At 51.4% G+C, this 13,493-nt stretch overlaps 1 protein-coding gene across 1 annotated transcript; it reads right to left on the minus strand.

Moving 5' to 3' along the window:
* Positions 1-934: 934 nt before the first annotated feature.
* Positions 935-13,408, minus strand: LOC309558172 (bolA-like protein 2). The gene is made up of 3 exons (XM_082261185.1): positions 13,283-13,408; positions 9,431-9,528; positions 935-1,217 (listed from the first exon to the last, which is right to left on the minus strand). The coding sequence occupies exons 1-3, from the start codon at positions 13,355-13,357 to the stop codon at positions 1,118-1,120; spliced, it is 273 nt and encodes a 90-aa protein (XP_082117311.1). The 5' UTR covers positions 13,358-13,408; the 3' UTR covers positions 935-1,117.
* Positions 13,409-13,493: the final 85 nt, after the last annotated feature.

The following is a 13,493-nucleotide window of genomic DNA, read 5'->3' on the forward strand; positions in this document are numbered from 1 at the left end:
CTTCTGGGACATGTGACAGGTTCTAGAAGACTGCATCCGCTATTCATGATGCACAGCAGGCACCTGGCTGTGAAGCCGAAAGCTATCACAACCGGGTGCCCAAAGTGACCATGCCTGTGCTGAGGAAAGAAGACACCGAAATGGGGTGAGCACATTGCTGGAACGTGGGACAGGTGAGTAGCTGTTTTTTAAAGTCAGCAGCTACAGTTTTTGTAGCTGCTGACTTTTTTTTTTCACAGGAGGCTGGAACTCCGCTTAGACTAAAAAATCTGAAGTTAGAAGCAGATTGGTTTATATGCACAGCTGCACCAGATTTTGCACTCTCCGGTTTTAGTAAATCAATCCCAAAAGTGTCTGTGAGAGTCCCTAACTGAAAGTAGACAAAATTGGGGAATTCCCCTGGTTTGCGACTTTTTAGGCACAGAGACTAAGGTATATAGAAAATGTGATATTTTATTAAACAGTTATACTTTAAAGGGATGTGGCACTATATATAAGAATTCTGGTCATGAGCAAATCTTTTTTGTTAACTGCAAGTAGGAGCAGTTACATGTGGACAGCGGCAGTGCCGGCCATTGGATTGTATAAGGTACAAATCTGGCTACAGCTGTCGCACACAATGTATGGATAGGGGTAGTCTCTCTGTGAATGGGCCCTTTATTGAAGTATCAAATCAAAAACGAAAAGCAATTTTGCAATGAGCAACCACATTTTTGGCTCAACTTCAAGCCCATCTCTTTGCTGTACATCAAACCCACAATTTTAGGTCTTCAAGTTCAACAAAAAAATGAAATAATTATTTTGTGAAACTTTATAAATTTAAAAAAAAAAAATAATGAATGTTTGATCAAACTCCCACATGTATGGCTAGCCTAACAGCTGCAGATTGGAAGGATGAAGCCAAACAGATCGTAGTAATAAAGCACCTCTGACAGTAACTACAACTCCATTTATTGTGTATTTATTTCCCCTTGAAGTGCGTTAGATATCCCCGTGTGGTCCCAGGAGTGTCCATGTGAGACAGCCAGCATCTTTTTCCTGAACACTACAGTCCACAGAAAAATGGCGGAAGGCAAGTCACTGAGGACGGGTAGGTCAGTAAGCCGGTTGTCAGGTTTTACTTCTGCTTTTCCTGCTCCCACTGAGCTGGCGTCAGAGTCTTCTGTTCAAAAGCGTGAATGATCTTCAGCTCATCGGCCAAGCAGCTGTTCACAAGCCTGCAAGAGGGAGGCAGAGTCAGCAATGCACATCACACCGTGACACCAATGTGTCTGATACACAGCGGGGTTACAATCATCTCTTATATATATATATATATATATATATTTCTCTTACGTCCTCCGACAGTCGCCGCCTCTTCATATTCGTCACATATGGGTATTAGACTTTGCTCCGAAGGAGTAGCTAGGCAACAGAATATGTTAACAATAAAGCTTTAACATATCCCACCCTCAAGGGGTGGTCCCCTCAGTCAATACCCTCCTACTTCCTGCAACCATATCTCAGTTTTAATGTCTAGCTTGTCAGGAGTGGCTGGCTCTCTCTGTGCTGGGACTTTTTGTCCCAGACTCTTTCTTCTTTTTAATATTTTGTTTGAGTTTTTTCTCTACCTTTACTTAGCTGTTATTTTTGTCAGCATTAGTTAGTTCTTCGGACGAAGAGGATCATGCGGACTGGGTCTCGGGCTGATCCCCCTGGTCGCAGGTCGTGGGTCAGTGGCTTCCCAGTCTGCCATCGAGCGTTCAGCCAGGTAACGCTCCTGGCACAGTGAACGACCCATCCCTGTTCGGTGCAGGGATGATTGGTGAGGTGGCTACCTCACCGGACGCTGTGCGGTTTCTTAACCGCCATTGTGTGCGTCTTGAATTGCGACTCTCCCTGCCTCATGTGCAGTGGCTTGTTCGCCTGTGCGGGTTCCCCACGCCATGTGAGGTAAGTGTATCTATGTGGGGACCTGTCTGTCTGGGGGGGGTCTCAGTCTGGGACTGTGTAACCTGCCTTTAATCACACTGCTTGTCTCCCTATCTCTCGGCTGCATGCTGTGGGCTGCAAGGGGGGGGGGAGCTGTATGACACTGTGTGTGTCAGGCTGGGCAGTGTGGGAAGCGGTGTGCTGTGGGGCATGTTTTTAATGGCATGTTGGGGCATATACAGCGATCGCTGCGGCGATCTAACATGTATCCATATAATGGGATGAAATTGTGTGTGTGTTTTTATGCACTGTGGAGCGGCGATTTCGGCGCCAAACGACGCCATTTTACCGGCGCCCGCTCCGGCCGCATGGTTTACATGCACGGCGGCCATTTTCTTGTAGCCTCCATAGGCTTACATAGAGCGCCCTGGCAGCATCACTTCCTCTTTCCTGGAACACCGATCGAGGCAGCAGCAGCAGCGGGGTCTCCTCAGGTTTTATCCTTCTATTCCTGTTGTCCATTGCCTGTATTCAGTCTGTATATTCCCTGTGGGGGTCTCATTGTGCCTGAGTGTGGTGCGGTGGGCTGCGCTTGCCGCGCTTGCTGAAAGGGGGCAGTTAACCCTTGGTTGTCAGGCATACAGGGGCAATGGATTCTCAGGAGGGCAAGTTTCCCACAGTATTGGTGGAAAGCCAGGGGACCGCTGTTTCCCCCCCCGGGGGGGATTTAGCCACTATTGTGGCTGGCCTTGCTGCCCAGGTGCAAATGCTGGTGGCTGCTCAATCTACTAAACGGCCCAGAGTTGCTCTGTCCTCCGATTCTGAGGGTGAAGGTGATGGGGCTGTTCTGGCAGGGACCCCCCTATCGGGGTCCCGCTCCTCTCTTGATCTAGTGGGGTCTGAGGTAGAGGCTGAAGTTGAGGGGGTTGATAATTCTCCCCCTGGCTCGCCTGAAGAGCTTGCAATCATGGATGAGTTGATTGCTTCCATTAAGCAGACGCTACGTTTGCAGGACGAAGTGTGTCCCCCCGCTGCCTTGGCGGCTTATGGGACGCAGAGAAAACGCAGAACGCCGCAGGTTTTTCCCTGCAATGCTGATTTTCAGCGCGCTGTTAAGGATCAATGGCGCGATCTGCGCAAGCCTTTTGCGGTACCAAGTAAATTCAAGCTGCGTTATCCCTTCTCACCTGCCACTGATGAACGGTGGTGTGTGCCTCCGCCAGTGGATCATGCAATTGCGGTTTTGAACAAAGCCACTGCGATTCCTGCAGAGGGATCCCCTGTTTTCCGTGATGCCACGGATAGGAGACTGGAGTCTCTTGCCCGTCATACTTATTCTGTTACGGGTTCTATGCTTAAGGCTCTGTTTGCTTCTCTCATGGCGGCCCAGGCGATCGCAAGTTGGACGCAGATGCTTAGGCGCGTCCTAGTGGCCGATTCGGCCTCGGCGGCGACCCTGGATATGGTGGATCAGATCCACCAGGGTGTCATGTATCTGTGTGATGCGGACCTGGACCTGATTCCGTTGGCTGCACGTGTGCACAGCGTGGCGGTGTTGTCTCGCCGCCTGGTTTGGTTGAAATGTTGGTCGGTGGACCAATCTTCACGTAAAACCTTAGCCAATCTGCCTTATGATGGGTCTCGCCTTTTTGGGGAGTCCCTGGATGTGTTGATTAAGGGGATCACCGGGGGTAAGAGCACTCTCTTGCCCCATTTCCCCAAGGCTAAGGGGGCTTCTGGGAAGAAGCATGCGAATTTTCGGCCGCACTACAAGGGCAAACCGTTCAAAGGCCAAGGCTCTCAGAAGAAGCCCTGGTCTGGGAAACAAAAGTCCGGCCAATCCGGACCTGCGGCCCATAACAGTTCGGCCTGAAGGGGCGCCCTCACCCAGTTTTGGGGTGGGGGGACGCTTGCTCGGTTTTCTTCAGCCCTGGTTGGCCCGTGTGCGGGACAGATGGGTTCTGGAAATCGTTCGATCTGGTTACAAGATCGAGTTTCTCTCTCGGCCGGAGAGCAGTTTTTTCCCTCAAATCTACAACTGTCTCCAGAGCGCCTGCGGGATCTGCACCTGGCGGTGCGGGACCTGAGGGCTCAGGGAGTGGTGGTTCCGGTGCCTCATCGGGACAGATTTCGGGGGTTTTATTCCAATCTGTTCACCGTGCCCAGGAAGGAGGGCAAGGTTTGTCCGATTCTGGACTTGAAAGCTCTGAACCGCTCTGTGCGGGTTCGCAAGTTCCGCATGGAATCCCTGCGCTCGGTGGTGGCTGCCCTGGTTCCGGGGGAATTCATGGCCTCCATCGATTTGAAGGATGCGTACCTTCACATCCCCATATTCGAGGGTCATCAGAGATACCTTCGATTTACCATTGCGGAGGATCACTACCAGTTCGTGGCGTTGCCCTTTGGGCTCGCCTCGGCTCCGCGGGTCTTCACCAAGGTGCTTGCACCGGTTCTGGCATTATTGAGGGCCCAGGGCATTTCTGTCCTGGGGTATCTGGACGACATTCTGCTTCGGTCTGCGACCAGTCAGGGTCTGGAGAAGGACCTGTCTGTCACGATGCAAACTCTGCAGGAGTTCGGTTGGACGATATATGTTCCAAAGTCGACACTGAGTCCGTCGGTTCGTCTTCCCTATCTGGGAATGATACTGGACTCGGTGCAGGCGAAGGTCTTCCTGCCGGAAGACAAACTCAGGACTCTTCAGGAGGAAGTCAGGTCCCTCAGGGACGTTCCACACTCGTCTCTGCGGACGTGTATGAGATGTCTGGGATTGATGGTCTCGGCCTTCGAGGCGATTCCTTTCGCGCAGTTTCACACGCGGGGTCTCCAGGCGGAGATCCTGTCCAAGTGGGACGGGCGACCTCAATCTCTGGATCTTCAGATCTCGTTGAGTCGTCGCACCAGGGAAAACCTTCTGTGGTGGCTCCAGTCCCCGTTGGTGTCCGGGGGCAAGTCGTTTCGTCCGATCTCGTGGACGATAATCACCACGGATGCCAGCCTGTCGGGCTGGGGTGGTGTTCTGGGCGTTCTGTCCGCCCAGGGGACCTGGTCGGAGGGGGAGTCTTCCCTCCCGATCAACATTCTGGAATTGCGTGCGATAAGGCTCTGTCTTCATCGCTGGACGGACCGGCTGCAGGGCTGCCCGGTTCGGGTGCAGACGGACAATGCCACGGCGGTGGCCTACATCAACCACCAAGGGGGCACCAGGAGTGCCCGAGCGGCTCGAGAAGTGGCCGACATTCTGTCTTGGGCCGAGACTCATGTCCCGGCGATAACGGCGGTTCACATTCCGGGAGTGGAGAACTGGCAGGCAGACTATCTGAGTCGCCAGACCCTGGATCAGGGGGAATGGTCTCTCCATCCGGCTGTCTTCCAGATGTTGTGCGCGAAGTGGGGTCTTCCAGATGTGGACCTGTTCGCGTCTCGCCTCAACTACAAGGTGAAGAGGTTCGTGGCAAGGACGCGCGACCCTCGGGCAGACGCGTCGGACGCGTTAGTGGCCCCGTGGCATCAGTACAGGCTGATGTACGCGTTTCCACCGATTCAGTTGCTGTCCAGGTTCCTTCGCAGGTTACACTCGGAACGCAGCACGGTGATTCTTGTGGCACCGGACTGGCCTCGCCGGTCCTGGTACGCAGACCTCGTGAATCTGGCGGTCGACGCCCCCTGGCGTCTGCCTCTTCGAGACGATCTACTGTCTCAAGGACCGATTTACCATCCTGCTTTACAGTCGCTGGCTTTGACGGCCTGGCTGTTGAGACCGAGGTCCTGAAGGAGAAGGGTCTCTCTCCAGAGGTCGTTCATACCTTGATCAACGCGAGGAAGTCTTCCTCGGGAAAGGTTTATTACCGTACTTGGAAGGCCTATTTTGCCTGGTGTGAGTCCAGGGGGTTTTCACCCCGCACGTACTCGGTTTCCCGTGTGCTGTCTTTCCTTCAGACGGGTGTCGATCAGCGTTTGGCGCTGGCTACGATAAAGGGTCAGGTGTCTGCGCTGGCCGTTCTGTTTCAACGTCCCGTGGCTTCCAACTCCTTGGTTGGCACTTTTATTCAGGGTGTGCGGCATCTGGTTCCTCCTAGGAGGGATCCTTTGCCCCCTTGGGACTTGAATCTAGTCCTGTCTGTGTTACAACGTGCTCCTTTTGAACAGATCAGGGAGATCTCGTTGTCTCTGTTGTCCAAAAAGGTCGCCTTTTTGGTGGCGATCACTTCGGCTCGCAGAGTGTCGGAACTGGCGGCTTTGTCCTGCAAGTCTCCGTACCTGGTTGTTCATTTGGATAAGGTGGTCTTGCGACCTAATCCTTCTTTTCTGCCGAAACGAGTTTCGGAATTCCATCTTAACGAGGATATTGTTTTGCCTTCGTTGTGCACGAAGCCTAAACATCCAAAGGAGGTGAGATTGCACTCTCTGGATGTTGTTCGGGCGATAAGGGTTTACCTTAAATCGACTGAGTCTTTTCGTAAGACGGACTCCTTGTTTGTTCTTCCAGAGGGTCCTCGGAAGGGCATGGCGGCTTCGGCCTCTACCATCGCCAAATGGATCAGGCAGACCATTGAACAGGCCTATGCCTTTCAGGCAGACCATTGAACAGGCCTATGCCTTGCAGGGGAAGGTTCCCCCTGTGCCTGTGAAGGCGCACTCTACTAGATCACTGAGTACGTCTTGGGCCTGCCGTCATGGGGCTTCTGTAGCCCAGGTGTGTAAGGCGGCGACTTGGTCGACCGTGCACACTTTCACTAAATTCTACAAAGTAGATGTTCAGGCATCGGCGGATGCTTCCTTTGGCCGCAAGGTTCTTAGTGCGGCTGTTCCATAGGGTCCCTTGTTGGGGACTCCTGACTGTTGGGATAGTTTTTTTGTATCCCCTGGTTTTTTTTTTGTCTTTTCCTGGGTTGTTGCTCCGGTTGAGCACTTATTTTTGCTGTTGCCCAGCTGGTTTCCTTCCTTTGGTAAGGTTCCTTTCTTTGATGTGGAGACTGCGTTGCCTTTCGGCGCGGATGCGTTTCCCACCCCTCATGTTTGCACTGCTTTGGGACGTCCCCATATGTGACGAATATGAAGAGGCGGCGACTGTCGGAGGACGTAAGAGAAAACGGAATTTTTGTAAAATCTTACCTGTAAAATTCCTTTCTCTGAGTCCTCCGACAGTCGCCGCCCCCGCCCCTCTTTTGGGGTTTGAATGTATACTCTACTGCTATTCCACTAAAACTGAGATATGGTTGCAGGAAGTAGGAGGGTATTGACTGAGGGGACCACCCCTTGAGGGTGGGATATGTTAAAGCTTTATTGTTAACATATTCTGTTGCCTAGCTACTCCTTCGGAGCAAAGTCTAATACCCATATGTGACGAATATGAAGAGGCGGCGACTGTCGGAGGACTCAGAGAAAGGAATTTTACAGGTAAGATTTTACAAAAATTCCGTTATTTTTTTTTTTTTTTGCAATTCGGCACTGCGTTATTTTAACGGAAAATTGCGCGGTCGTGCGACGCTGTACCCAAATAAAATTGATGTCCTTTTTACCCCACAAATAGAGCTTTCTTTTGGTGGTATTTCATCACCTGTGCGATTTTTATTTTTTGTGCTATTAACAAAAAAAATAAAAAAATATATTATATATATATATATATATATATATATATATATATATATTATATATATATTTCCCCACTTTCTGCTATAGAACATTCCCAAAAAAAAAAAAAAAAAAAAAAAAAAAAAAAAAAAATCACAATTTTTCATCATTTTAGGCCAATTTGTATTCTGCTATATATTTTTAATCAAAACAATTCCCGATAAGTGAATTTTGATTAGTTTGCGCAAAAGTCATCGCGTCTACAAACTAGGGGAAAGATTTACAGTATCTCACAAAAGTGAGTACACCCCTCACATTTTTGTAAATATTTTATTCTATCTTTTCATGTGACAACACTGAAGAAATGACACTTTGCTACAATGTAAAGTAGTGAGTGTACAGCTTGTATAACAGTGTAAATTTGTTGTACCCTCAAAATAACTCAACACACAGCCATTAATGTCTAAACCGCTGCCAACAAAAGTGAGTACACCCCTAAGTGAACATGTCCGAATTGGGCCCAATTAGCCATTTTCCCTCCCCCGGTGTCATGTGACTCATTAGTGTTACAAGGTCTCGGGTGTGAATGGGGAGCAGGTGTGTTAAATTTGGTGTTATCGCTCTCACTCTCTCATACTGGTCACTGGAAGTTCAACATGGCACCTCATGGCAAAGAACTCTCTGAGGATCTGAAAAAAAAAAAAAAAATTTACTCTACATAAAGATGACCTAGGCTATAAAATTGCCAAGACCCTGAAACTGAGCTGCAGCACGGTGGCGAAGACCATACCGCTGTTTAACAGGCCAGGTTCCACTCAGAACAGGCCTCACCATGGTTGACCAAAGAAGTTGAGTGCATGTGCCCAGCGTCATATCCAGAGGTTGTCTTTGGGAAATAGACGTATGAGTGCTGCCAGCATTGCTGCAGAGGTTGAAGGGGTGGGGGTCAGCCTGTCAGTGCGCAGACCATACGCCGCACACTGCATCAAATTGGTCTGCATGGCTGTCGTCCCAGAAGGAAGCCTCTTCTAAAGATGATGCACAAGAAAACCCACAAACAGTTTGCTGAAGTCAAGCAGACTAAGGACATGGATTACTGGAAGCATGCCTTGTGGTCTGATGAGACCAAGATAAACCTATTTGGTTCAGATGGTGTCAAGCGTGTGTGGCAGCAACCAGGTGAGGAGTACAAAGACAAGTGTGTCTTGCCTACAGTCAAGCATGGTGGTGGGAGTGTCATGGTCTGGGGCTGCATGAGTGCTGCCGGCATTGGGGAGCTACAGTTCATTGAGGGAACCATGAATGCTAACATGTACTGTGACATACTGAAGCAGAGCATGATCCCCTCCCTTCAGAGACTGGGCCGCAGGGCAGTATTCCAAATGAATAACGACCCCAAACACAACTCCAAGACGAAGCTGAGGGTAAAGGTGATGGACTGGCCAAGCATGTCTCCAGACCTAAACCCTATTTAGCATCTGTGGGGCATCCTCAAATGGAAGGTGGAGGAGCGCAAGGTCTCTAACATCCACCAGCTCCATGATGTCATCATGGAGGAGTGGAAGAGGACTCCAGTGGTAACCTGTGAAGCTCTGGTGAACTGCCCAAGAGGGTTAAGGCAGTGCTGGAAAATAATTTTGGCCACACAAAATATTGACACTTTGGGCCCAATTTGGACATTTTCACTTAGGGGTGTACTCACTTTTGTTGCCGGCGGTTTAGACATTAATGGCTGTGTGTTGAGTTATTTTGAGGGGACAGCAAACTTACACTGTTATACAAGCTGTACACTCACTACTTTACATTGTAGCAAAGTGTCATTTCTTCAGTGTTGTCACATGAAAAGATAGAATAAAAAATGTACAAAAATGTGAGGGGTGTACTCACTTTTGTGAGATACTGTACAGACAGCACCAGCAGAACCCAGAACCCTCCTCTTCCTCACCTGTGTCTTTGCAACAGAGGTTTCCCTTCAAACAGAGGTGACACCACCACAACCTTAAAACTGGTGGAGCAGTGATTGGGGGACGTATCTTCCACCTCCTGGGGGGACAAAAGAACACACAATTATTATACAGCAGAAGAGGTGCTGGGATTTGTAGTCCCCCAGCAGTGACTGAAAAAAAAAAAAAAAAAGGAGGTGCTGGGACTTGTAGCTGCCTTAAGAATATTATACAGTCAGAGTTGCTTGTATTCACTCCACCTAAAAATATTTCAGTCCTAAGCGGAGAGATAATGCAAGTTAAAGTGGGACTAAAGCCATCAATTTAAAGCGGAGTTCCGGGCACAAAAACGATATTTTTTTTTTGTGCCCGTCCGCTAGTTCAGCCTAACCTGAAAAGGAATTGGATAGTTAGATTTTTTTTTTTTAAAAACTCACCTTGTAATTGACGATCGTAAATACTCACCTATGACAGCTTCCTCCCTCGGAGCCGCGGCTCACCCCGTCACTTCCTGTCTCGCTATGATTCCTGGGAGCTGAACGTCATAGCTCCCAGGAATCAATGCGCCGCACCGGCCCCGCTCGTCATTTCCGGGCGACGCCGCATTCCCCTGCTAAACAGCTTCTGGGCATGCCCAGAAGCTGTTTAGGAATGCGGCGCCGCACCGGAAGTGACGAGAGGGGCCGGTGCAGCGCATTCTGGGACACGAAGACGCGGAAGAAGACGGAGAAGAGGACCGCGCCGGCTTCAGCTGCCCACAACCGAGATGGAAACGCTGTGGAAGAAAACTTCTAAGTAAGTATTTCTTCTAAAAGGTAAGTGCCAACCGGGACAGATCAGAGGCTAGCCATTGTGGAATGTGCTAGCCCTGACTGTCCCGGGGGTATGTTCAAAAAAAAAACGATTCTCTGCCCGGAACTCCGCTTTAACAGCTTTACATTCCTGGCATGCCATGATTGCCAACTGTCACATTACTTCAGCACTCAACCAAACTGTCAAACCATCAAATGGCTGATGTCATAGCCAATCACATGTGCAGCACTGTGGCAGTTGCAGATCAAACAGAGGCCAAGCTGGCGGCTTCCCTGGCTGGAAAAGATAGGAAGATTTAGTTCTGTATGCCGGTCACATTGTGTATCCAGGGCAGACTGACAGGTTCTCTTTATTGCCCCGCCCACCTCTCCCACAATGCAGCACTCAACACCTGAGCATCCACCTGACCTGACAGACCCCAGCAGTCACCTGGGGGCGGAGCTGGTAGCTCTGGGTAAGCCCCAGTACAGGCGATGTAGATGGGATTTGGGGTTGGGAGTTGGTGACTTCAGTCTGAGATTTATAACATCTCATCTATGATGAGCTCAGAGGCTGCAGGAGAGAGAGAGAGCACACTGCGCATGTGAGGAGGGGACGTGGAAATGGAGAAGGGGAGGAGGGGAGGGGGGATAGAGGGAGGGACAAGGGGGGGGGGATAGAGGGGGGTAAGAGGAGGGGACAAAGGGGGGGGGGGAATAAGAGGAGGGGACAAAGGGGGGGGGAATAAGAGGAGGGGACAAAGGGGGGGGGATAAGAGGAGGGGACAAAGGGGGGGGGGATAAGAGGAGGGGACAAAGGGGGGGATAAGAAGAGGGGACAAAGGGGGGGATAAGAAGAGGGGACAAAGGGGGGGGATAAGAGGAGGGGACAAAGGGGGGGGATAAGAGGAGGGGACAAAGGGGGGGATAAGAGGAGGGGACAAAGGGGGGGATAAGAGGAGGGGACAAAGGGGGGGATAAGAGGAGGGGACAAAGGGGGGGGATAAGAGGAGGGGACAAAGGGGGGGGATAAGAGGAGGGGGACAAAGGGGGGGGATAAGAGGAGGGGGACAAAGGGGGGGGGATAAGAGGAGGGGGACAAAGGGGGGGGGATAAGAGGAGGGGGACAAAGGGGGGGGGATAAGAGGAGGGGGACAAAGGGGGGGGGATAAGAGGAGGGGGACAAAGGGGGGGGGATAAGAGGAGGGGGACAAAGGGGGGGGAATAAGAGGAGGGGACAAAGGGGGGGGGGAATAAGAGGAGGGGACAAAGGGGGGGGGGGAATAAGAGGAGGGGACAAAGGGGGGGGGAATAAGAGGAGGGGACAAAGGGGGGGGGAATAAGAGGAGGGGACAAAGGGGGGGAGGAATAAGAGGAGGGGACAAAGGGGGGGGGAGGAATAAGAGGCGGGGACAAAGGGGGGGGGGAGGAATAAGAGGCGGGGACAAAGGGGGGGGAGGAATAAGAGGCGGGGACAAAGGGGGGGAGGAATAAGAGGCGGGGACAAAGGGGGGGAGGAATAAGAGGCGGGGACAAAGGGGGGGAGGAATAAGAGGCGGGGACAAAGGGGGGGGGAGGAATAAGAGGCGGGGACAAAGGGGGGGGAGGAATAAGAGGCGGGGACAAAGGGGGGGAGGAATAAGAGGCGGGGACAAAGGGGGGGAGGAATAAGAGGCGGGGACAAAGGGGGGGAGGAATAAGAGGCGGGGACAAAGGGGGGGAGGAATAAGAGGAGGGGACAAAGGGGGGGGAGGAATAAGAGGAGGGGACAAGGGGGGGAGGAATAAGAGGAGAGGAGAAAGGGGGGGGATAAGAGGAGGGGACAAAGGGGGGATAAGAGGAGGGGGGAATGGGGGACAAGGGGGGGGATGGGGGACAAAGGGGGGGGATAGAGGAAAGGGGGGGATAGAGGAAGGGGGGGGATAGAGGAGGGGACAAGGGGGGGGTAGAGGAGGGGACAAGGGGGGGGTAGAGGAGGGGACAAGGGGGGGTAGAGGAGGGGACAAGGGGGGGTAGAGGAAAGAGGGGGGGAGTAGAGGAAAAGGGGGGGGGAATAGAGGAAAAGTGGGGGGAATAGAGGAAAGGGGGGGGGGAATAGAGGAAAGGGACCGGGGGGGGAGGGAATGGAGGAGGGGGGAAATGGAGGAGAGGGGAATGGAGGGAGGAGGGGACGGAGTAGGGTTGCCACCTCATCCCTTTAATCCAGGACACATAATAATTACACAGGTTCTGTGACTGATTAAGGGAGGTTAATTAACCTCACTTGGTGCCTTATCTGCATTATATTATCCTCAGAACCTGTGTAATTATTATGTGTCCTGGATTAAAGGGATGAGGTGACAACCCTGGGAAGGGAGGATAATGGAGGAGGGGAAGGAGAAGACAAAGGACTCACCATCATGGAATGTTACCAATGACAATTTCTCTTTAAGGTGACCACATTTTTAACGTAAAACCCGGGGACATATCTTTTGTTTTGTTTTTTTACTAGTAATGGCGGCAACGAGCGACTTATAGCAGGACTGTAATATTGTGGTGGACAATCTGACACTTTTTGGCGGGGGAACCAGTGACACCAATACAGTAATCAGTGCTAAAAATATGCACTGTCACTGTACTAATCACACTGGCAGGGAAGTGGTTAACATCTAGAGCAACCAATGGTTAAATGTGTGCCTAACAAGTGTTTTCTCACTGTGGGGGGGGGAGGTGCTTTTACTAAGGGAAGGAATGGATCCAGGTCTCTGCTTTGCAGGAACACAGGACCCCCTGTAGCAGTAAATCTACTAGGGGGCAACTGCTTAGGATCATCAGCATTATCATAACAGACAGGCAGGGGGCGCTCTATCATGGCTCTGTCACAGGACATGGCTGCTGACCAATGATATGTGACAGCGCGCTGCCCTCTGCTCACCCCATTTATAGGAGTCACTCTCCTGCCTGCAGCTGACACGGGGCCACCTGTCACATGACACTCACCACCTGAGCTGGGACTCCCCAAGGGAACAACTACAGGCCTAGTAAATAGAGGTCTCTCCTCCAGAGACTGCTGACGTCACTCACCACATGTTCCGCCTTCAGCTCCCGCTGCAGCTTCTCCTTCAACTCCTCAGCGCTCACCGCTCCGTCCCCAGCCATGATACACACACCGGCGAATTTACTACACTACTGCGCCTGCGCGCCCCGGCCACACCTTCTCTTCTCACCACTGGCCGAACCGCAGCACGTGCGTGTGTCCTACGCGTGTTTGAACCAATAGCAACCGCGCTCTACC

The sequence above is a fragment of the Pelophylax lessonae genome, assembly GCF_965119305.1.
Source record: "Pelophylax lessonae genome assembly, chromosome: 6".
Classification (NCBI taxonomy): domain Eukaryota; kingdom Metazoa; phylum Chordata; class Amphibia; order Anura; family Ranidae; genus Pelophylax; species Pelophylax lessonae.